The sequence below is a fragment of the Dermacentor andersoni genome, chromosome 4 (genome assembly GCF_023375885.2).
Source record: "Dermacentor andersoni chromosome 4, qqDerAnde1_hic_scaffold, whole genome shotgun sequence".
NCBI lineage: Eukaryota > Metazoa > Arthropoda > Arachnida > Ixodida > Ixodidae > Dermacentor > Dermacentor andersoni.
In genome coordinates, this window is record NC_092817.1 from 42,876,865 (window position 1) to 42,900,922 (window position 24,058).

At 47.4% G+C, this 24,058-nt stretch overlaps 1 protein-coding gene across 1 annotated transcript in view; it reads left to right on the top strand.

Moving 5' to 3' along the window:
• The first annotated feature begins 269 nt into the window (after nt 1–269).
• LOC126537006 (retinol dehydrogenase 5-like) overlaps nt 270–24,058 on the top strand; it is a 63,378-nt gene continuing 39,589 nt past the window's right edge. Inside the window, exon 1 of the mRNA XM_050184102.3 lies at nt 270–613. Coding sequence (XP_050040059.2) covers nt 587–613 — 27 coding nt within the window. The 5' untranslated portion in view covers nt 270–586. The remainder of the gene's footprint in view (nt 614–24,058) is intronic.

Sequence of the window (24,058 nt, forward strand, 5' to 3'; positions counted from 1 at the left end):
CTCTGGCAGTCAAGGCCGTCCACTCGAACGGGGCTCACTGGAAAGGGAGGGAGAGCAGAGGAGAGAGAGGGAAGGGCCACGAGATAGAGAGAGGGTGGGCACCCGAGGGGGGGAGGAGGCTAGGGCGTGAGAGTAACAAGTGTCTCAAAGGCCGGTCGAAAAGAGGGAGAGAAGGACGAAGGGGGGTGAAAGGAATCGCGATTAGGGCAAAAAACTGCACAAGAAGCGCACGCTGAACGCCCGTCAAGGGATAGTCGGCTAGGTGTGCGGAGTGCCCGGAAGGACCGACCCACCGGCCAGCTCGTGAACCTCTGCGTCGTTCGTGACCGCGAGTCTCGGGTGAAAAAGAGCGCGAAAAAGGAGAAAGGAAAACGTGCGCGCGAGCGTACGCTCTACACAAATCGCCTCCCCGCCCCGCGCTTCAACACACAGGGGACCTGAAAGAACGTGCTTTATACCTACGAGTCTGCGTTTTGCCTGGTGTGCGCCGGAGCACGCGGTCATCTCGTGCGACAAACGTCAATTTCTTTCCTTTTCTTGTCGCTGGTGTGCGCAAAGACTTGACGACTGCTGCCCTCCCATCAGGATGCGAGTCTCCAAAAGAAGCGGATGGGTGAGTGACGTGATGACGTGTTCAGCAATTCGACGATTTCCGTTGTAAGGTGGCATGTTGGTCAAAGATGCGAAATCGAGCTCATCGACGTAGTTGAGAATTGTTTCAGGCTTCAGCTTTACTTTAAAAAAAAAAAAACAAGAAGAAAGACAAGCTGGTTCATTGTGAACTAGCGGCCTATGAGAGTTCTGAAGCATCAATAACGCGCTTGGCTTGTCACTGATTGCAAACCATATTCTAACGCGGAACTCTGTAGCATTGCGTGAATTGTGGCTTAGTTCACGCACTCGAAGTTGACGGCATACCAGGAGATTCCGGTGGTACCGCGCAAAATTGACTGAAGGGATTAGAATCTGACATGAGCTTGCTCAGTCTTCGCGGCCCCTATATAGCAAGCCTCGCCGGCATTTATCATCAGCATAAATTAAAATGACAAGTCCACAATAATGTCTATTGTCCTTTTTCCCACTTTCAAGCGATTGTGACTTGGGCGTGATTAGGAATTCAGCGCACAGGTTTGGTGCGACAGTATGTTTACGTTTTCTTTAAAAAGCGCCTGAGATGTGCTTGAACATCTCATTTGGAAATCATCGCGCGTAACGGGCAATCTTTTCTTATGTTCTTTTTGTTATGTTCACGTTTCAATTTATTCCAACTGCACACACATTCTGTGAGGCGAGTGTATCGTATGCAAATGCATGATGACGATGTACAGCACTCCGATCTACATCGTGAGTACACATAATATATGTGTGCGTTACATACATGCAGCTTATGCGAGAGCAATTAGACTACTATGTTTATCATAAGGGACACAACGCGCAGCGTATAACTACCTCTTTGTTTGTTTGTATGGTTGTTTGTTTGAGGCCGCTTGCGGCGTCAGATGGTGCCGGCGGAATTATGTAGTTTGCCACTGGCTTACAAGCAGGGCGCCTTTCTTCTTCAAACTCTAACCTCCCTTTAGTAAAACAACAACAACAACAAAAAACAGACGTTTGCAAAAGCAAAGTGGATTCCGAATTCCTCAAACGTTTTACGGGAGAAGTGGGCCCGAAGATGTAATTGTTACGCGCACATTTTCAAACTGGAAATTCGAAAAAGAGATATCGGTGTGTAACCAGTGCACGAGTTCAGTGCGATGCTCTATATGGTAAGCTTCACGATTCGTACTTTATTTGCCTCGTATCCCGGACGATCACTATGCCATAGTGTCCTTTCTCTTCTTATCTTTTTTTTTTCATCTCGTAAATGTTTGTTTGGGATGTTTGCTCTTACGTCCTCGCGCGAATTTCGTCTGTGTGATATTGTGTCCGGATGCAGAGCGATCGCAGGGCACGAATCCAAATAAGTTCAACGGCTTGGCGATTTCTTGCCGAGATTGAAATCGATGTTTACACGGCTGCTTTCTGCTTGTTTGATCGAAAACGTTCATTTCTGGGCCTATCGAAATTTGGGTGGCGCTATTTGTAAGTAAAATGGTATACGACGCACATTCACATTAAGCATGTTTTGAGCTTAAGCTTGAAGTTACGTGACATTCAAGCGCACGCGCCCTTTTCCTAGACTGTATGATGCTACGCAGTAGTATATATATATATATATATATATATATATATATATATATATATATATATATATATATATATCAACGATAAGCAACGGGGTTAACCGAGGGGCCCGATTTTTATTAGTCATATCATAAGAAGCCAACAAACACTGACACCAAGGACAACATAGGGGAAATTACTTGTGCTTAATATATGAAATAAGGAAACGATAAATTACTGGAAATTAAAGTGGATGAAAAAACAACTTGCCGCAGCTGGGAACCGAACCCACAACCTTCGCATATCGCGTGCGATGCTCTACCAAATGAGCTACCGCGAAGGTTGTGGGTTCGGTTCCCACCTGCGGCAAGTTGCGGTGCAGGAAGAATCATCGTTCAAACGCCACCGTCTTCAGTGCGGAAAAAACGTGCTCACGTCGCTGGTTGAAAACTCCGGTCTCTGTCAAGGACTTTGTGCACTGCTCTTAACATGTATTCGTGAAGAAGAAACAAAAGCAGCAATTGCTTTACGTAATGCAGTTGCCACGTTAGTCGGAAACCAATCGCTTTTCTGTAGCTTTACTGTCTTCTCCAAATCGCCTTATGGTTGCTAAGCATAAATGGCACCACAGGTATGCTTAATTTTATCTTGATTCGGCTCCAGCACAGGATTTCTGTGATGGGACGATGGGACTCGCCGCAGAATGTTATGCGACGAGTCCTATAAAGCTGTTAAGCTCTAATGCACACGTCAGGGGGGCACGCTGGCGGGGATACGTGACAGACAAATTATCGGTGCTTATTACGAACGATAACGTGTAAATAATGCGCGGTGTAGAGGCGGTTTCGTCGATGAAAATCAGACGCAGCGCTCGTGGTGGTAGCGTATACCGCATGATAACAGCGCAAAACATACCCTGCAAGTTCTTCTGCACGCCGTTCGTTCCCGGAGGCCGCTGCTGAGCACGAGGTCGCGAGATCGAATCCCGGCCACGGCAGCCGCATTCCGATGGGGGCGAAATGCACAAACACCCGTGTACTTAGATTTAGGTGCACGTTTAGAACCCCAGGTGGTCGAAATTTCCGGAGTCCTCCACTACTACGTGCCTCATAATCAGAAAGTGGTTCTAGCACGTAAAACCCCATAATTTTTCTTTCCTGAGGCCATATGGCAAAGGAGGATGCCGCCGTGCGCCTGCTGTATCGTTCCTGATTGCAGACGATTTTTTGCATAAAAGTGTAGCGTGCCACTTTTCCCCATTTGTTCACTGCCGAAGCGAGGCGCGAGCTGCTCAGTAAAACGAAATGAGAAAGACAAAATAGCATAGTGCAGTGTTGACGTAGGCGCAGTACGTGTTCGAGTGCTTTTTTTGTTGCCGAAATCTGTCACACCAGTCGACACATTGCTGTTGTTGGCAGCAAAGATGTTTGACCAACACGTCGGGAATATTCGAGACACTATACGTTGAGAAAGTCCTTGGTGTGTTGTAGCGTGGTAAACACTGCGTGCGGATGCGAACGTGGAGCCAATTCAAAGTTGGCATTCTTGCAACCGACTTTGAGTAATACATTTCTCAGAAGAATTTTATGTTGAGCATAAAGGAAAACAAGTACGTTGTGATTGACTATTAGAAATAGAAGTTTATATAAAGGTCATCGGCGCAGCGAGAAATCTTAGGCGTCTGCATTGCAAGCATTCGGCGGCTTCTTTTATTAGTCACTTTATGGCGTCGTCGGCTGATAAAGACATTGGTGCCAATCCTATGGTCAAGTTTTGTTATACTAACACCAGCGACGGGTAACGTCTGATTTTAAATATTTATTAATGCATCGTTAGAACTGCGCATATGTTAACTGTCAAAGTGTAAAGGGAAACCGAGTTCCTGCACCTATTTATTCAAGAACGCAACTTAAGTTGAAGCCCATGCTTGACTTGATCTGAGTGACGCCTGGCAGACCAGGGCAAAAGCCCTCTACAAACAACACCAGCACGACCACCTCACTGTGTGTGTCGACGCCGCTAGCTACCCACAGAAACCGGCCTATGCCGTAAGTGTAGTGTCACATCAACTTGGTTACGCCACAGCTGCCACAATACAGGCGCGCACGTTCATAGAGGCGGATGAGGCTGCCATAGCCCAGGCCATCTCAAATACCACTGCCGAGGTCATCCTTAGCGACTCCAAAGCTGCAATCCGCAACTACTCCAAAGGCCGAGTTCATGAACTGGCACGGAAAATTCTCAATCATCAGACTTCCCTCAGACCAATTAAGCTCATCTGGGTGCCCGCGCACGCAGGCCATCCAGGCAGTGAGATGGCCGATTCTATCGCTCGAGTAGCCGTTAACCGAGCCACGCCGTCCGATGACTTGGATAACGCCAGAGACTGATTGGTAGAATATCATGAGATCACCCTCCACTACCTCGAAATGCGGTTGAGATATCCTCCCCCACATAAATGCTTAACGGAATTCCAGCAAACTACCTGGCGCCAGCTTCAGGCACAAACATTCCTCTCTCCCGCTTTTCTCGCCCTGGTTCATCCAGGCCTATATCGACAGGAATGTACGCTCTGCGGCGCGCCTAGAGCCAACTTCCATCATATAATGTTCTTATGCCCTGAGCTCCAGCCACCCTCTGAGTGGCAACTCACCGACGTCGAGGGATGGGAGAACGCGGTGTCTAGCTCCAACCCAGCCGACCAAACACGGCTGGTGGACTGGGCTCTGGGGGTCGCCGAGGGCCACAAACTCCCGGACACCCTACGCGCTCCTGAGCCCCCTCACAAGTAATGTTGTAAAAAGGCTCAATTAATAATTGCTTACCGCCACCACCACCTGAAGTGAAAGTGCCCATGACACTCATTGCGTTTCCTTCGGCGCGTTCACGACAGGCGTCATTTAAGTTAGGTCAAGCATGGGCTTCAACTTAAGTTTCGTTCTTGAATACGGGCAGTCATTAGCACTTGTGCTACAGTGATTGCGTACTTATCTTGCTTTAGCGCAACTCAGATTGAGTATGAAGAAAAAAGGATAGACATTTGGACAGACATTGTTTCATAGCCTCAAACGCAGTTCTCGCTATGTATTCTGAATTCGCAATATTATCGATATATTTATTTTCTGTGTTCATTTACGAAGCCTTGCTAGCGGTCTCTTTCCCCATGGCATGTACCGATGTTGGGGTGCTGTGTGAAAGGCAACACTCGATTAGCATTCAATATGCCACCCAACGAGTAGACTCGGGTATGGCGAATAAATTGCACCTGATATAGGGGGGGTGTTTACAAAGCCTTGGCTATATTTCTGGCAGTCGCAGCACACCCTTAGAGCTCCCGGAAGGTGTGCGAACCCCGTTATACGGCTTCGTTGTCTTCATGCGTTAAACAGACTTATCCGTATCACTTGTGGACTGTAGCGCCAGCCATGCATACATGTGTGCATTGTTGGTATGGTATAGTTTTGATGGAATACTTTTGTCGTCACGGTGCCTCGCAGCAAATTTCGTATCAGTGTTTGTTGAAACATTTCTTTTTTAAAAAAGCTTCCCATGACTGGTCGACGCCACTATAGACCCAATTATTGCCTTACTGTTTTAGAACACGACCATTCAAGATGAACGCTAATTCCCAGAGTAGGAGCGAACAGCAGTTCCAAGTTTGAACCTCTGGGTCTGCACGCTCTCTCGTATAAATTAAATTAAAACGATTTAGTGACTAAACTTATCTCGATTAAAGGAATAATCAGTTGCTCAAGGTTTCTCTAAAGTTTAAGAATCTCGTCAAAGACAGGAAGCCGGGGTAAAAACGCCTAAAAGGCCGCCCATTCGCCGTGCACTGGTTCGAAAAGCTTTTGCAGGGTAAAACTCCAAAGCGCTGCTTGCCAATAGCTCCCGTTAAGAAACCGACTTGGCCTCGAGCGATTATCAAATCTTCGGGCACGTCCCTTGCCCAAAGTCGAGGTCCTTCGAGCGCCTTCCGAGTTGACCTCGGATCAGAGGTAGGTTGCTCTGCTCGCCCAGACGAGACGCGATTACACAAGGGTTCACCGATACCATACAGTGAACTAAACGTTGTGGTGGAGGAACAGTGCAGATATGCAAGATTAATGCAGCCACCTCCGCGCATTCGTGCAACAGTAACGGGGGAGGGGACTAGGCTGGTCGAGAAAGAAAATAAAATGAGCGAGCACGCATCTCATGCCTTCGGCCGTGCTGGGTGCCCTTGATCCAAGCAAGGCCGGAGTTGACGGTTTGTAGGAGAATGCGCGCGATTGACAACTTCCCAATCACCGACTGCTATCTGGGCGTACTATAATGCGAAGGCTACGAGGTGCTCGTCCTTGTTTTAGTCACCTGTCGCGCTGGATGTGTGTTTAAGACTTTGTACAGCTGATCAGAAGGTCGCGGGCTCCTTGATTCCTGGCAGCTGTGGATTTAATCCTACGGGCGCGGTATCCGCAAAACGCCTCGTGTATACGCATGTTTAGGTACAGGCTTAAAGAAAAAAAAAAAAAAACGTCATGCGCTCAAAATTGATACGTAGCCTCCAAAGCAGTTTTCGCTATTTAATCTTAATTTTCGATATTACCGGAATATTTATTGCCCGTGTTCGTTAATGAAACCTTGCTAGTGGTCTGTTTCTCTGGCATGTACCGGTCTTGGGGTGCTATGTGAAAGATAACGCTCAATCTGCATTCAATATGCCACTCCATATTTATTTATTTATTTATTTATTTATTTATTTATTATTAGCCCTTCTCGGCTCATTACAGGATGGGTGCAACACCGAGATAAAAAAAACTATAAAACATTTCTTTGGTTCCACGCCTACACGGTGAAAGCATGCTGTCGGGCAGATTCTTCAACTCGCCGTAAGTATCAACAAGTGACATTTGAACTTGTGATTCCGCGGATATCGATGCTTCGATATTGATTTGGTGCGTTCGTATTGGTCCCCGCTAATTTACCCGCCTTAGTACAGCTGACATGACACGAAGTCCCGCTGTTGAGAAAAAAGGTACCCGTGTACATTCGTGGCGTGGCGACCATATCCTGAGAGGGACGGTTTCCAAAAAAAAAAAAGCGGCTACGTGAACGGGGAATTTAGGCTTACCTTCTGCCTTCATTTCAGAGAACTTGTGGGATGGTAATGGGGAACGGGTGTCGAAATGGTTTTATCCGCTGGTGTCGCATTAAGTAATATTTGGTGACATAGTAGCCTCGAACCTAAGCAAACGCTAGGTATGCATTCTAAACGGGACTCTTCATTTCAATGCCACGCGAACTGCATACGTATGCCACGGAACGGCGTTATCGTCTTCCGACATTCCACCCCACTTCTCATGCAATGCGCATCGATGGGCTATCTTCATTACTTCAGCACCACAGCGGCGTGTGCGTCCGCAAGGTCGTCCGCCCGCATCTCACAGAGAGGGCATTTGCTTTATCGGCGGTGAATGCCTTTTCGAGGAAGCCGCAGGTCGCACCATCGCTTCTTTGGCAGTCGCGGAATTGATACTATATCATCGAGTGTATATGTAATGTTTATCACGTCACTTAGGATATCTCCCTCTCTCCCTCTCTCACACGCACAACAAGCACACGATCAAGCGCAATAAGAAAGTGAATTAACAGCAACCTGGCTGTGATTTGTCACCCACAGGCTAAACATCTTCAGTCATACGCAAGAACGATTTTGTGTAGTCTGCTCGAGGGGGTTAAAGCTAAGCTAGTAATCTGCTTGGGTAGGAACTGCGTCCGCGTCCACAAGTACGTATCATGATCCCGGGACTACAGAAGAAGACAGATCTACCGGCCCCTGCTCTAAAACAGCTGAGCTTACTTCTTCTGCATGAAAAGTACAGCAACCACGTGCACATCTATACCGATGGATCGACTACGTCGTGCAGTTCTTCTGGTGCCGTGGTTATACCAACGCGAGGAATGACACTGCGGTTCAAGACATCGCATGTCACGAGCTCAACGGCGGCAGAACTAACGGCCCTGCGTCGAGCACTGGAATTCATTGATTCTGAAAGACCTAGAAAATGGGCTGTGTTCTGTGATTCAAAACCGGCATTACAGCGCACGCAGTCAGTTCTCCGACACGGATGGCATGACCAATTGACATACGAAGTCGCGAAACTTTACCATGATGTCCAACAAAAAGGCCACGAGGTCGTTTTTCAATGGGTATCTGGCCACTGTGGAATCAGTGGCAATGATTCCGCCGATAACGCTGCTCGCACAGCACATCAAGAAGAGCACAGCGTTCCAATTCCGCTTTCGAGGACTGACGCTGCAAGGCAGCTTCGACACCTGGCACGCAGTCTCACACTGACCGATTGGAACTCGCCAAACTTACGACTTACGCGACTGCATCGACTAAACCCCTCCCTGCAACTCCGACCTCCACTCGGACTTCCTCGACGTGAAGCTACGCTTCTCTGTCGCCTTTGGTTAGGAGTTGCCTTCACAAAGGCATACTCTACATTAATTGGAGTGACTGACAGTGGAGCATGCGAGGTCTGTAGCACGGAAGAAAACATCGACCACCTGCTGTGCCATTGTCCACGATACACCCCTGAGAGACAAGAACTTGCGAAAGCTTTTCAAAAACTGGACAATCGGCCGCTTTCTGTGCAAGTGCTGCTGGAACACCGCCCCCATCGCCCGTCGGCCCATAAAGCGGTAAAGGCGCTTTTGTGTTTCTTAAGGACGACGGGTTTGTGCGACCATCTGTGACTTTTAATACATTTTCTGTAAGACCACACGCGTCAGTGAACTCGCCGCAATTTCCTTCTTTCCTTCCCTCCTCTCTCTCCCTGTGATCTTTGTTTTCCCCTTTCCCATTCCCCCGGTGTAGGGTAGCCAACCGGACATTATTCTGGTTAACCTCCCAACCTCCCTGCCTTCTACTTTTCTCTTCCCTCCCCCCTAAACAGAACCTTAACGAAGTAGCGGAATAAATAGTAAAATATTACAGCAGTCGAAATAAAAAGAAATCCGAGGACACCTAAGCACTTCTTATTAGTCGTGAATGCGAAATAATTAACGTTAAATTGAACGCCGCTGAGCGGTCCTTCGATTTTTGAGCTGTGGGTAATGTACCATAGCGGTGCGCGCTGCCCGGGCCAGCAAGCAGCAACAGTCTGCGGTGCCGACGCCGCATGCCACCGACGTCCTGCACGGCGTGAGACCGAGGAAGCAGCAGCGGCCACCAAGGCGGGCAGGCGCGTTCAGCAGCTAAGCACAGTGAGGGCGAGAGAGAGAGGGTTACGAACCACGCGCCGGCTTCCGAGAACAACTCGGCGATACCCGCACGTGCGCGTCATGCGGCTGCCTCGCCGACGACAACCCGTCTCGCAGCGCGGCGTCCAGTCGCCGTATCTGCTCCGAGAAGGTGCGCTGGTGACGTGGCGTCGCGGCGATGCTCTCTCTCCCCTCACGCAACACCTTCTCGCCCACTCTGCTCCGTTGAAGCGCGTTCGCGGCGTGGCGTCGCAGCCATTGGGAATTTAGATGCCGTTTCGCTACTGTAGACGCTGGCTTTTTCGCTTAATGGGCCACTTGATGCTTTCGCATCAATATAAATAAATAAATAAATAAATAAATAAATAAATAAATAAATAAATAAATGGAGCAGGAAATCCCCCCTCTCGTACGAGGACAGCAAGTAGAATTTATTAGTCCATACAATCCGTATTATGCCCATGTTAATTAACCAGAAATCCCTCGCTATAGTCAGTAGCATTGCTGGTTAAGTCTCGCGTTCGGGGGCAACCCCGCGAGCAAGGTTGACGCAGTTTCACTACATGTACATGCGCCTTGAGAGAAAACAATGGATAGTGTGGGGTGCTACGGAGAAAAACACAAATGCCGGCGCCTGTGTAAGAGACAAACAGAAAAAAAAAGACAATCTCGTCACTTCACAGTCACGTAAACACCATTTATTTATTTCTGCGTATCTTAAAGGGAGAGAGCGAGAGGGATAAGTAGAGAAAGGGAGATACAATATACAAATGAACCCTGGTTTGGCTGCCTTGCCCGGCGAAAGGGGGACGGAAGAAATCCGAGGTAGCTGGCAGGAGCAGGAAAACTATGTCAGAATGACAGCGGTATTGCATGCTGGTTGTCATTTTGCTTATAAAGAAGGCAGTCGAGATGCGACAGATCTAACTTGAAAAGCAAAACTAAAGACTTTCTAAATGAACACTGCCCATTGTATGCATCCTTGCGCACCTAATTTGATGATGATTCCTCGTTATCTAGTCTGAGGTGACCTGCCGAGCATTTCAAGGCTGTAGAACGTCTGTTGTTAAGAACTGAGCTGCAGAAAAACAATACCCGCTACTCCTGCTTAATTTGTCTGTCATTTTTTTTTTTGCCTGAGATGTGAGTTGTGCTAAGCAGCCGAGTTATTTCGCGGCACAGGCTTCTGACACGATAAAACGCGCTCAAATGGGACATGCTGACAGCCTGTTTAAAGTGCGCACTAAGCGTCATATCACGGAAATCCACGACTTCGTGAAACACAGGAAGAAAGATAAAAAATGCAGTCCATTGTTTAAAACTCGCGAGAGATTATGCCTTACTTACGTCTGCGACGCAGACAAAAGGATATCTTGTCGCCACGGTGGCCAGGACTTAACCCAAGCTCTGGCCCAGACGTGTAGCTGTCGTTTGCTCAAACGCGAACTCCAGTCCTGTTATGAACAGTTCAAGTGACGAAAGGCAGTGATTTTTGGCCGCGAAGGCAAACTACCGTTTCAGTAGTCCGAACCTTTTCAAGAAAATTTAATTCCCGACGTTCTTGCTCGTAAAAGTGGGATCTGGCATGCAAGAGAACGAGATAGTGACTGAGCTTTGTGTTGCTGTATATCTGAGTTGACTTTCAGTTTTAATGTAGCATTGGTGTACTTATGTGACTGGAGTTTGTGTTTTTATGATTTGGAGTTGACTTTCATTTATAGTGTGACATTAGTGCACTTATGTGACTGGAATTTATGTTGTTATGATTTCATTACCTTTATTATGACTTATTCTTTTCTCAAATCCCTACGTGAAAAGGAGTAGCCGGCGCCAATTAAAGGATACAACATCACCTAAATACCGATAACAATAAAAAAAGAGGGCGAACACTCGGAACACACGAGATTTCCTCTATCTAAACCGTTGGTTTCTCTGCGCCCCTAGACTAGGGATCTCTGTGATATCTCGAACGGCCAATCAGGTGGCCGGTCCGTAACTGTCGTAGGACTCCGCACTCACGCATTTCTTCTTCTTTCTTTCTTTCTCTCTTTCTTCTTTCTTTGTTAGAACATAAAACATACAGTCAAATATTTTCTCAGCCCGCCAAAGCAATGATGCTATCGCTGTCGCCGCCTTCGAGGAGAAAAACTCGGCAGCTTGAAACGGTATGTGCGCCTTCCCTATGCACAAAGTTGAGAACGGGGAGCGGGGACACAAAAACGTTCATTGTCCCCGTAATGCGAGGGGAAGAGGTCGACGACACATCAGGTTCTCGAGAAGTGGAGGGCACCTCCGAGCTCTAACAACGTGGCCCGTTTAGTGGGATGACCGGATGAAAGCCACCTCCGGCGGCACAGGCACCTAAAGGGCTCTATTTTTCATGCGGGCTTGGGCTGGTTGCGGAAGTTGAATGAACCCTTTTAACACGCTGTTTAGTGAAAGTTCACGAAGTGGTTACGAGAGCCACCCCGTCGTCCAAATCTCGGACCGTGCCCTGTCAACTAATCAGCGCCTGGTGAAAACGACCCTATGCGCCACAATATGGCGCTCTAAGGAACGAAGTCGGTAGTCTCTTAAAGAGGTTAGTGTTTAATTGTCTTATATATACAAATAAGCAACCAATTACTGCTACTACTACTGAACCATAAATCCGAAGCGCAATTTTACAATGACATGGCCCCGGCTAGGCCCTTCAGTGGAACCAGCATCTGAAAGCATGGATTCTCCAAAGAAAGGGACACCGGCTGCCCTAAAGCTCCGCGTAAAGCCCCTTCATCAGCTTAAGCTCCTTTTTTAAGTAGCGCCAATCCTTGAGGAGCCGCCACCGCCACCTAGTTCGGGTTCCGTCATTTCCGGTAGGAAATTTCTGCGCTGCTTTGTTCAATCGATCGTGGCCTTCCATGTGGTTTTTGTGTTCGCCGGCAACACACCGATAACACGCAGGCTCAAGCAATCCGCGCGCATCAGTGTTTCCCGAGCGTGAGTACATTCGAGGCTGTCGCTGAGCCCCAAAAGGGGCAAATAAATTATTCGCTCGATGCTTCTGCATGCCGCGCACGTACTGCTAACCATCTTCACTTTTGCCGCAGTGTCCATTCATCCCCTGCACGTAGTGTAAATTTACCTGACACAACCCAGTGTTCTCTCTCTCTCTCTCTCTCTCTCTCTCTCTCTCTCTCTCTCTCTCTCTCTCTCTCATTTCCTCTTCTTATTTCTATTTCCCCCACCCCCAGTGTAGGGTAGCAAACACGGTGCTCGTCTGGTTGACCTCCTGCCTTTCCTTGCTCTCTCTCTCTCTCTCTACCTGACACAACGCACTTTCAAGCCCTCAGAGCACGACAAAGCTTCATCGAAGCAAAATCACAACCGCTCTTCATCTTATATATATATGCGCGTGCAACCGTCGGTACAGTCGCGGAAAATGCGGCGGCGGAAAGACCGGCAGAAACATCATGGCGGCACTTCCGCTTCCGTCGGTTGGAAAAGCGGTGGAAGAGTAGGAGGATGGGTTGGTGGTAACTTAAATGACAGTGGTGGTAGTAGATGAGCAAAACGAGATCAAGGTGAAAGCAGGAGCCAACGTTTCGGCAAGTGGATTTGTCTTCTTCAAGGCGACGTATGCTTTCCTCGCCACGGTATATGTAGGTGAGGTAGTACCGCGGTAGTAGTAGTCGTAGTAGTAGTAGTAGTAGTAGTAGTAGTAGTAGTAGTAGTAGTAGTAGTAGTAGTAGTAGTAGTAGTAGTGTGGAGCGGTGTTTTCTCACGTACAGACCGTCATAAGCTCGTGCACCCTGCTAAGCGCGTTGGGCGAGTCAGCCCATACGTTGCGGGCGAATTTACCAAACTCGCCCGCCCGATCGCTCGACCTGACTCGCTTGCGTTCACATGAATCCGACGACCGCTTTTCAACCCGACAAACCAGCGCGACCCTAGTATGTCGGTTTCACGTACACGTAGCTGTACAGACGGGAGCTGCCAAACTTCGTGCGTAGAAGCCGGACGTCTCCTTGCTGTGTATAGTTGTGGGCCGTCAGTAATTGTAGGCGTCTTCACTGTTCTGAATATGTCGGCAATCACACATTATGGGGAGTGAAATTAGCGGGTGGGCGGGAATGGCCTTTCCCGAAAAGTTGGTAGTTGGGCCTACTGAAACGCCCTAATAGAGCGATAAACGACTCACAAATAATAATAATAATAATAACAATAATAATAATAATAATAATAATAATAAAAGAGAAGAAAAGGATGTAAAGACCAGACACGTGACCTTTTCATCAGGCTTAGAGTGTTTTAGCCAATGACCGACTCGGCCAAATTACTCCACGTCCTGTGCCGACGCTGTAGCTACTCGTACATACGGTAATAACATAGTGTTGGCAGGCGCACTAAGTCTCGAATATTGTAGCGAGGGAAGCACCGCCCAATCGTACCTATTGGAGGTTGCGCCATCCTCTCCAAAGCTTTCCTTCACGCATTCTTGCGAGGACACCTTCGTGTGCATGCCTTGTGGTTGAACGTTCGCGCGTACATTTCGCGTTAGAGCGCTCGTATATCCTACGTTCTGTTCTGCTTACTTGTACGCGTACTCTTCCTAGTGTTCATATAGGCGCAAGCGCCAAGAACTGATTCTTTCTTCCAACGCATTCATTCACTGTTCTTAATTTTTAAAATTTTTTGACACGTTCTCTCGTGCCATGCCAAGCTACTCTGCCAACATGAATACTTGCCCGAAGGCAATGGTCAACAAGTTTGCGCAGAGGGTTGCTTTTGCACTCGCCCAGACACCTTAGAATATCTCGGGGAGCGGGTTTCGCCCGATTTAATGGGGACGACGACAAAAGAAAAAAAAAAGCTTCATCGCAGAGAAAAAAATAAAGGAAAGGCAGAAAAGCTTGTTTATCCTCTGCGCTTTGATTGAACACAATATATGTATATACGCAGAGCCAAACTTGCGAACCACCGGTACTCGTCTGAGCCGTCCAAAAGCTGTATCAGTCAGGTAAACGTGCCGGAGTTCCCTGCCACCCTGCGAATGTTTTGTTTAAGTAAATCAAGCTGTAACTCGTTTTTACACTGCCCGAGCTGGAACACAACAATAACAGGAAGGTACTTCGCGAAGCTGTAGAAAAAGATTCCTCGGCAGCCTCTTCGCTGGCGCCGGCTAAGACAGTTTCATGCACTTATGAACTGCATTTGGAAACAAAGGACCGCTATGCAGCCTGCGCCTGTTGCGGCGACTGACGGGAATCACTTCTTTTTCTTTTGTTTACAGGGCCAGTGATATACAGTTGCATTTTTTTTTCCTTTCGACTGTTTACCATAAGAGGTGCCCAACGTTGCGATGTGCCGAGAAAGAACAATGAGGAAACAATTCGTTTCCTGCCTCTCTGGGTTAAATAATTGCTCATGGCGAGCCATTTCCCGGAGCGCTCGGCGGTTCCTAACCGGCGACCTTCAGAGTGGACTTGTGTCTGCCGTGTCGTGCCTCGGTGCCCTTGGCTGCGGCGTCGCTAACCTTGGTGGTTACATTGCTTACTTGTTTTGTGACTGGTCATTCGCTTGTCACATTTTAAAGAGAAGCTTTCTTTCCCTCTTCCTTCGACTCTTGCGTTGCTGCTGTTGCCTTCCTCGCATGCCGCATCGGGAAGGGGGTTCAGAAGGTGCATACATGGGAGTAGCGTGGCAGAGAGGAGAGTCGACGCGAGAAACTTGTTTGGACCTTTCTATTTCATCGCATGAGCACAATGCCCTGTCGAGCTCCCTGGGCGTCGCCGCATTAGCCTCTTTGCAGTTGTAATTATCCGTGACCCCCCTCAAAAGCATTGCCGAAACTACAGAGCTTACCTTTCTACAAACATGCACGTCCAGAGGAGACGTGGATAGAACTGTAGAGAGAAGGGGGAGAGGAGGCAGAGAATAGTATAAAACCGACCCAGTCGCGAAACGAGTGAATAACAGCCTTGTCACTCTCGTAGTTCCCATACTGGGGAAGAGGGTGGGAGAAGGAAAAGGTGACGGGAGAAGGCAAGGAAAAAGCGGTTGCCGGCCAACTGAAGGTACGATACGCCTCTGCTCTTTCTGAAAAATAAACACCATGCAAATTTATGAAGCGGACAACTGACGGACAACTGACGCAAGGCGTGCAGACTCAAAGCCACACTAAAACACCGTAGGGTCTGGCGATACTACGGAATCAGTCACACGTCAAATCAACACTTCTGTGTCCGCCACGGTAGCTTGACGGCTAAGGCATTGCGCGACGTCGTGGGTTCAATCCCGACAGTGGCAGCCGCATTTCGATGGGAGCGAAATACAAAAACGCTAATGAACTTAGATTTAGGTGCACGTTACAAGAAACCAGTGTGTCAAAATTATTCCGGAGTCGGCCACTATATGGCGCGCCTCATATTCCGACCGTGGTTTTGGGCAGGTACAGCTCCATACTTTAAATAAAGTTTAACACTGTACCACGATGCAATGTGCCATGTGAGGCAATGAAATCGCTCAACCCTCCCAGAGATTATGAAGAAAGGCGCACAACGATGCCTCAAACAAACACGTCCCCCTGTGTGTCCTGTACAAACATACCAGCATTATACCAACTTACCATGTATACTAGAAAGAGAGACAAAAGAACGGGGAAAGGCAGGGAAGCTAACCAGACGGGTAGGTCCGGTTTGTTACCCACGCTGGGGAGAGAGGGGAAGGGGAGGTAGAGTGATAGCAAGGTAGAGATAAATAAAGAAAGGAGCGTAGACATACAATCACAGTCAGATACTGTCACCGTATACCGTCACCACACAGCACAGTAGCATTTTCAGCACTATAAACGTCTGTTCAGGCTGCAGCCGCTTGTCCAATTCTGTTGCCCTTAAAAAATGCAACAGTGCCCACGTCGCCCTCCGCTGCGATGGTTTGTGATTTCGGCATTCTGAAATAAGTTCCTCTGTTAGAGGATGTATACAATATACCCTGTGTGCCTACCAACAAGACTGCACTGCGGTATCGCAGTATCGTGGGCGATGGCCTCCGGGTGCCGGGTCCAGCCTGACTTCAAAGTATAACGTAACGTATCATGAACAAGAAAGAGAGAGAGGGAGAAGGGGACACACGTAGCACTGTATGTTGTACTACATGTGTCCCGGTACCTCTCCTTTTTTTTTTTTTTGGTCCTTGTCTATCGTGCACTACGTATACGTCATGCTGTACCAACCCACTAAAACCGCTAGACTTACGGACGAAGCCAAAAGGCATTGCCGAAGCAGTTTGCGAGAACAGCGCGGGAACTATTCTTGTCCCGGGCGGTGGCGAAATCATGAGACAAAAGCTATCGATAACGTGTGAAAACATTCAAATCTACTCATATAATGCAAAAATGTGCATAAATCTCTCCTTTTAACTTTCCTCAATGCCTCACCCTACAACTCCTGCAGCAGTCGCTCTTACAAGAGTTGGTGATTATAACCGCTTACCTGACAGCGAGGGGACCAAAGCCGGAGGAAGACCCCCAGCTTCAAATTTTAGTCTTGCAGTGGGATGCTGACATTGCCCGGGCTTTTTCGTAGACTTCGTCTCATGTGCATAGGTTGCAGTTCCAATTATCTTCCAAAAGAGAAACAAGAAAATCAAGAAAGCGCTATCTTGAGTATAATCCGGATTCCTAGACGAACTTCAATAGCAAATATGACGCATACTCGTGAGTCTTGGTCGACGAGGAAAATTAATGCCCTGAAGTAGTTTCACATGACATGAGATGTCGACTAATCAGCAGACGAGTTCGCCTTATGTCACGCCGCAGGGAGTTTCTCCGAATACCTGAACAGAAAGCAGGCAGGCGTTGTGACCCTACCGGTGCCCTTTTTCCCCTCTGTTTCTGTTTCCTATTCTGCATAATGGTAACAGTTATGCGCATAATGATAATAAATGTGAAATGGAGTCACTAGACTGCTTTATTTCCGCGTGTCTTTACCAATACAGAAAATTGCGCGGCCATAAATTCAGCTACACTATGGATTAACCCCTTTCGGAGCACGGAGAACGCAATGGTTTCTCATGCGTGGACAACCGGCTCTCGATCTTTTTCCGATAGCTATCGACCGAGTCCCGCAGAAAAACAAACAGCCGTCAAAGATGCACGACGAGATCGGCGTCCTCTCACTTCACAAAGAGCGTACGGGAAACACCAGACGCAACGTGAACAGTTTCAAAACTTTCGCATGGCTTAAACAGGTCAGCACCATTGTCTGCAATGGAGCCAGGTCAGCGCGATGGAGCAAACGTGCCGGTTGAGTCACGCCTCTCCAACACCGAGAAGCATTATGCAACTCTCGTGCTGGCGACCCTACAGGCACTCGAGCAGACAAAGCCTGCTCGGTGGCTTCCTGAATTGCTCACTGCTGTTGCGATAGAGATCGCACCGCAGAGGAATAGCTACGCGCTAATTCATGGCAGTACGTTAGGGTTTAACAAAACTTCGTCTGATCGGGTAGAATATTGAGGATGAAGTTGAGATCACAAAATCGGGTAAAGATGAAAGTTCGCATTGTTGCTTGAAGCGTGTCTTTGTGACGATGCTGCTTTGTTTTGATTGTGTACATATAATGTTTTAATGACGCTGTGTGTGCACTAACCTTCCCTCTACTCCTTCTACGCATACTATGTGCATTTCGGTGTACAAAACTACGTGCGTTACTGTACCACCTTTTCAGCAGAAAAGGAAATTAGCTCGTGCCGTATTTCAATGCCAACATCTATTCTTATCATGTTCATAAAAACCTATCACGTCAGTTTCATTCACTTAGAAATATCAGAAAGCTATCATGATAAGAGCTATAAGAGAAAAAAGAGCAATTTGAAAAAAAAACGAGAGCCGATTGTCAGCGCATGAGAAATCGTTGCTTTCTCCGTGCTCCGAAAGAGATTAGTCCATAGTGTAGCTGAGTTTGTGGCTGCATAACTTTCTGTACTGGGACAAACAGGTGAAAAACAAAACAGTCCAGTGACTCCATTTCAACTCTGTATTATTATTATCATCAGTATCATCGTTATCATTGTATAGAACGCGAAACAGGCACAGAAGGGAAAGGGGGCACCATAATGGTTACAACTCCTGCTTGCTGGCTGTTCAGGTGTTCCGGGAAACGCCTTGCGACGTGACATAAGGTTAACTCGTCAGCTGATCGGTGGTTATGTCGTGTCCTTTCATGTTAAACCACTTCAAAGCACAAATTTTTTTGTCGACCAAGACTCACGAGGAGAGGTGCGTCGTATTCAAATTCGTCTACGAGGCCTGGTTATAGCCAAAATAACTCTTTCTTGGTTTTCTTGTTGCTTCTTTGGATGAGAATGCGATCTGCATCCTACACATAAGACGAGGCCTATCAAAAAGCGCGTACAACGCAAGCATCACGCTGCAAGGCTAAAATTTTGAAGCTGGGGCTCTTCCGCCTGCTTTGCTGATCTCGCTGTCAGGTAGGCGGTTTATACGGACTCGAAGAGTGACTCCTGCATGAGTCAAAGGAGTGAGACAATGAGGAAAGTTAAATTTATTGAGGAAAGAGAGATTTATTCACACTTTTGCATTAGATGGACAGATCTGAATACTTTCACGCGCTTTCGATGTCTTTTTGTCTCATGTTTTCGGCACTGCCTAGGGCAATAGCAGTTCCCACGCTGTTGTCGCATACTGCTGTGGCAGTGCTTTGTGTTCTGATCTGTCGCTTATGAGACGACTACATCCACAAGTGTAACGGTTTATGTGTGTCGATCAGAGACCACAATTTCGTAGTCAATGTTGTCGAAGCTGCGTGCTGGAATCGGGACTATTGCCCCCCAAAAGTACAATGCCGAGTTTGTGACAGCCTTGTCCACGAGCTGCTCTTGCGTGAATGTGTCAGTTGGGAGTGACACTCTCGATACTCGCGCGGGAATGGTGCGAGATCACAGAATTTCGCGGTTATTCCTCGGGACTTTGGTTCAGTGTTGCCACAGCTACTGCTTCGTCAGTAGATCTGCTGATGTTGGGAAATGCTCAGTGATTCAGTAGTAACGCCTCGAAATATACTGATTTTCGGCGCCTTCCAGAAAAAAATTATAGTGAAATCTATTTCTTGAAAATTTTGTTTTTTCCTGCTCCTTTCTACTACTACTCTTCCAGTAGATAACTACTGGAAAAGCAGTTCCAGTAGTGCGATCAACCTTTACTGCGCAGCAGCGACGAGTGATATGTGCCTTTTATTTTTTTTATTTTTCAGCTTAAGCATAGTCGAAAACACACTCAACATTTAAGACTTCAGGTACCAGGTGTCACCTGACACCTATCAAAAGCTGGTGGGAACACTAAAACAAGACGGCATTGGTATTCAAGACTATAGCTGTGCGAAGTGCGGTATTTCAAGCGACAGACCGGGGACAAGAATTTCGGAGGTCATTGTATTGCGTTACTGCATGCTTCGCCGATTGCGCATCGTAGGATTAACAATAACAACTGGATCCGTGCTGGCATAAACAAATTTGGTTACAAATACCTCTTTCACCAGCATAAAAAAGAAAAATACACTGATCCCTACCAATTTTCCAAAAATAGAATCTACCAATATATTTTTATGGCCTTTGGCAACACTGCTTTGGTTGTTAGTGATCTCAGCCGCGCGTGACGCAGTGGTTTAGTTGCTATGGCATTGTAAATACTGTTGATAAGCACAAAGGTACCGCTTCGATTCTTCGTGCACAAGGGCCACTTAGTGCACAGGGGCAGAATGATCATGTACTTGTTGCAGAATGCCGTATGATCCAAAATAATCCGGTACCTTCACTACTGCGCCCGTTAGTGACGTAAATATCATCAATCAGCAATCGCTTGGTAATGCTCGCAATTCCGAGATGAAAGGGACGCTCTCTTAAAAATTCTTCAAGAAAAGAATTTTCTGCATGCGGGCCTGCAACAGCTTGTGTCCCCAGAAGGATCAGTTATAGCCCGCAAGAAAGAAATATCACGAATCCTTATCGCATTCTTAAGAGAGACTGGTCTGATGAACATGTGGTGAAACACCACAGGGGTCCTATAAGAGACGCTCGGGAGGAGCAACTGCCGGCCTTGATCGCCAGGCTAAACACGCCGGTTGTTACAACTTACCCCCAGCACCACCCGTTTAGCGTTTGTCGAGAGTTTCACGAATGAGCAAAAGAAATCGTTTTTGCAAAAGTTGAAGACTTCGCTCAGTAGCTTTCTGTGCATACATGGCAGACCCTAGAAGAAAACATCGCCCCAACACAGAAATGTAAAAAAGGCGATGTGACGAGAACATGAGAAGGAAAAGGGAAAAACAGAAGGCAGGGAGGTTAACCAGAATAACGTCCGGTTGGCTAGCCTACACCGGGGTAATGGGAAAGGGGAAAACAAAGATGACAGGGAGAGAGAGGAGGGGAGGAAAAAAGGAAATTAGCGGTGAGTTCGCTGACGCGTGTGGTCTTGTAGAAATTGCATTAACAGTCACAGATGTTCGCACAAGCCCGTCGTCCTCAAGAAGCACAAAATCGCCTTCACCGCTTTATGGGCCGATGAGCGATGGGGGCGGTGTTCCAGCAGCACCTGCACAGAAAGTGGCCGATTGTCCAGTTTTTGGAGAGCTTTGGCAAGTTCTTGTCTTTCTGGGGCATATCGTCGACAATGGCACAGTGGCACGGGAACATGAGAATGCTTTTGATGGACTGGCTGATACCTCCTGGAACCCACCACCATCGCCGCTTAATTGTGCGGTTTTGTCATGACGCGTTGCTGTCAGAAATGAAGAAAATAACATTTATTAGAAATAAATTTAACATGATATGGGCGGACGTACTACTAACTTGTTTTACTGCGTTCGGAGAGCACTCTTGAAAGCTTTTTCTAGGCTTACGACCCAGGGTTTGTGCGCAGCCGTATCGTCGTCTGAGCAAACACAGCCTAGTTGGGGCGCCGTACACCGATACGGCTTCGCGGCCTGAAAAAAGAAAGTTCCTTTCGCTGTTATTTTCGCGCTGTTCGTCTTCTCTCGCGAGGTTTCGCTCGGTTCAGTTTTCTTCTCGATAGTGGAATGAACCTCTAACTGAAGTGCAAATGCCTCACTTTATTTCACATGTTGTGCGACGAGTGTTGACCTTCACTCGCTTCATGCCAAAGGGCGCCTCGGTATTTTCTTCATACAGCGACGAGAATCCTTAAGGGCTACTCGACAGAAAAACAGAAGACCCCGATCCGGAGGTGTTTCAGGTTTAACCGGAGGCTGTTGAAAGCACCGTCGGTCGCTGCACTATAACGAGTGCGACCAGGCACCGCTTCGCGCAATCGCAGTTGCGACAGTATCGTCCCGAATGTCGCTATATGGCGAACCTGTTTACAAAGATATGGGAGCAATCCGTCCTTCACTGGAAAGGTCGTTTACTCCATCAAGGACGCTGCCAGAACAACTATTCGGCTTCTCCGTTTCGTATGTGGAGGAACCGAAAGACTGAACGTTCGGTCAATGTCATGGAACAAAGTTTCTGTAGACATTCCTGGTTCGAATCACAGCGATGGTTATATTGCTTCTGAAAGAGGTTGCACACGGTACGAAACTGATGGCTTTCCTATGTCCCAATGGTGGTAAGGATGGTACTATAAGCGTGCGTGGCAACGCGAAGTTTGCATACCAAAGATGGAAGTGTCGGCAGAAAGGTCGCCCGCACTCAATTTGTGATACAAGCCCTACGAAGAGGTAAGATCGCGGTGCTGCCCGGCAGTGCCATCGTTTGATACGATGTGCGTGGTCAATGAGGTTTCCTCAGGTGGTCAAAATTGCGAGAAACTGGCACGTTCCAGACGTCTCAAATAGCAATTTCGGCCCGAGAGAATCGTACGTGCGATCGTGGCCTGGTATTGCATATGGTTACGGCACGGGTACGTATTCTCAGATTATCTCTTTCGGCAATATTATCGCCTTCCCGTGATGTAGTCACTCATTTATTTATATCATTCTAGGCGGACTTCATCACTTTTTTGAGCTGTCTAACAGGAAACTCCAGGTGGTGTTTAGCTTACGCGAGCGCCTCACAATGGACTCGAAATGGCAAATTTGTAAGAGATAAGCGGTACAGAAACGTCACTTTGATGAATGAGTGCTTGCGAGCTTGTACGTATGCGCACGTGCGTGCTGCTGTCGAGACGTCAGAGTCGTCTTATATAGTTTAGAATGACTCAGAGAGTCAGCGGCGCTGACTTCTGGCGTAGTTTTTCTTGTAAAGCTATGTTTGGGAATCAAATTGTAAGTTTAGACTTTCAAATACTTCGCGTTTCCTTGTTCGAAAAACATTCTTTTTCTTTCATTTGATGTCGCTCCGACTAAAATATGGACACGCGGACTTATTTATCTTTTTTCGGTTGAGCAATTTTCCCCGCCTAGCAAATGTTATCGCTCAGCACGGGACGCGCCCGCATGTATCGAAAGTTTCTGGAATGTTATTGATGGTTATGTTTGTCACCGACGCGTGTGTAATCGTATTGCATGTACGACGCGAAGTGTGTAGAACTTTCTGGATGACACACGGGCACCATCGATTACTCTGGAACCTTCGATGACTCGTGTACAAAAGCCGACGCGCTTGACCGGCAGATCATATTTTGACGATCGCCAACCGTGTTAGCAGCTATCGCTGTGCTTTGAGTCTAACTTGCTTTTGTGAGCACAAGTTCACCCAAGAAAAAGTTAGTTTCGTCAGTCACAGTTTTGCCGCAGTATTATTCACCGTCACTATTACGTGACAACAACCCAATAATAACGAACGCAACTTTGAACATACAGTCTTCATTTGTTTTTGTTTTTTTTTTTTGTCTATGGTCAGTAGTGATGAAATGTCACGTTTAGTACCCCGTGCACATACTAACTCGGCGGGGTTTTCCCTCGCGAATAAAATTGCTCCATGTTCGCGCTTCTAACGCGGCACTCCGAAAGTGACGCCGTGAATTTTGATGAATTCAACTACGTGAAGCAGACTGGTGATGTCGGTGGTGATGATGTTACTCCAAGCGGGATTAACCCGCCAGACGTAGGCGGCAAGTTCTCCACCTGAGCCTCTGTTTTGCACACAATGTTTCACTATGAGTCGATCAGCCCAGTCCCTCGCATAAATGTGAGAATACTCAGGTAGCAAGAGTCTGACAGTACTGAATCTGCCATTATTGTTCTTCTTTGTGTATGTGCGTGTGTGTGTGAGTGAGTGAGTGAGTGAGTGAGTGAGTGAGTGAGTTAGTGAGTGAGTGAGTGAGTGAGTGAGTGAGTGAGTGAGTGAGTGAGTGAGTGAGTGTGTGAGTGTGTGTGTGTGTGTGTGTGTGTGTGTGTGTGTGTGTGTGTGTGTGTGTGTGTGTGTGTGTGTGTGTGTGTGTGTGTGTGTGTTTGTGTGTGAGAGAGAGAGAGAGAGAGAGAGAACCCTGTGACAGCGAACCTTCTGCAAATAGCTCTGTCTGAGCGTTTTTGTGGCAGGTCGATTTTCTTTCACGGCGTGTACTTTGTACTTCGACTCTGTTTCTGACATTTTCTTTAATAGTGTGTGCCTTGTGATAGTGAGCCTTTCGCAAACAGCTGTGTCCCATTTGCGTGTGGCAGGTCACTTTTTTTTCTACTGTATGTAT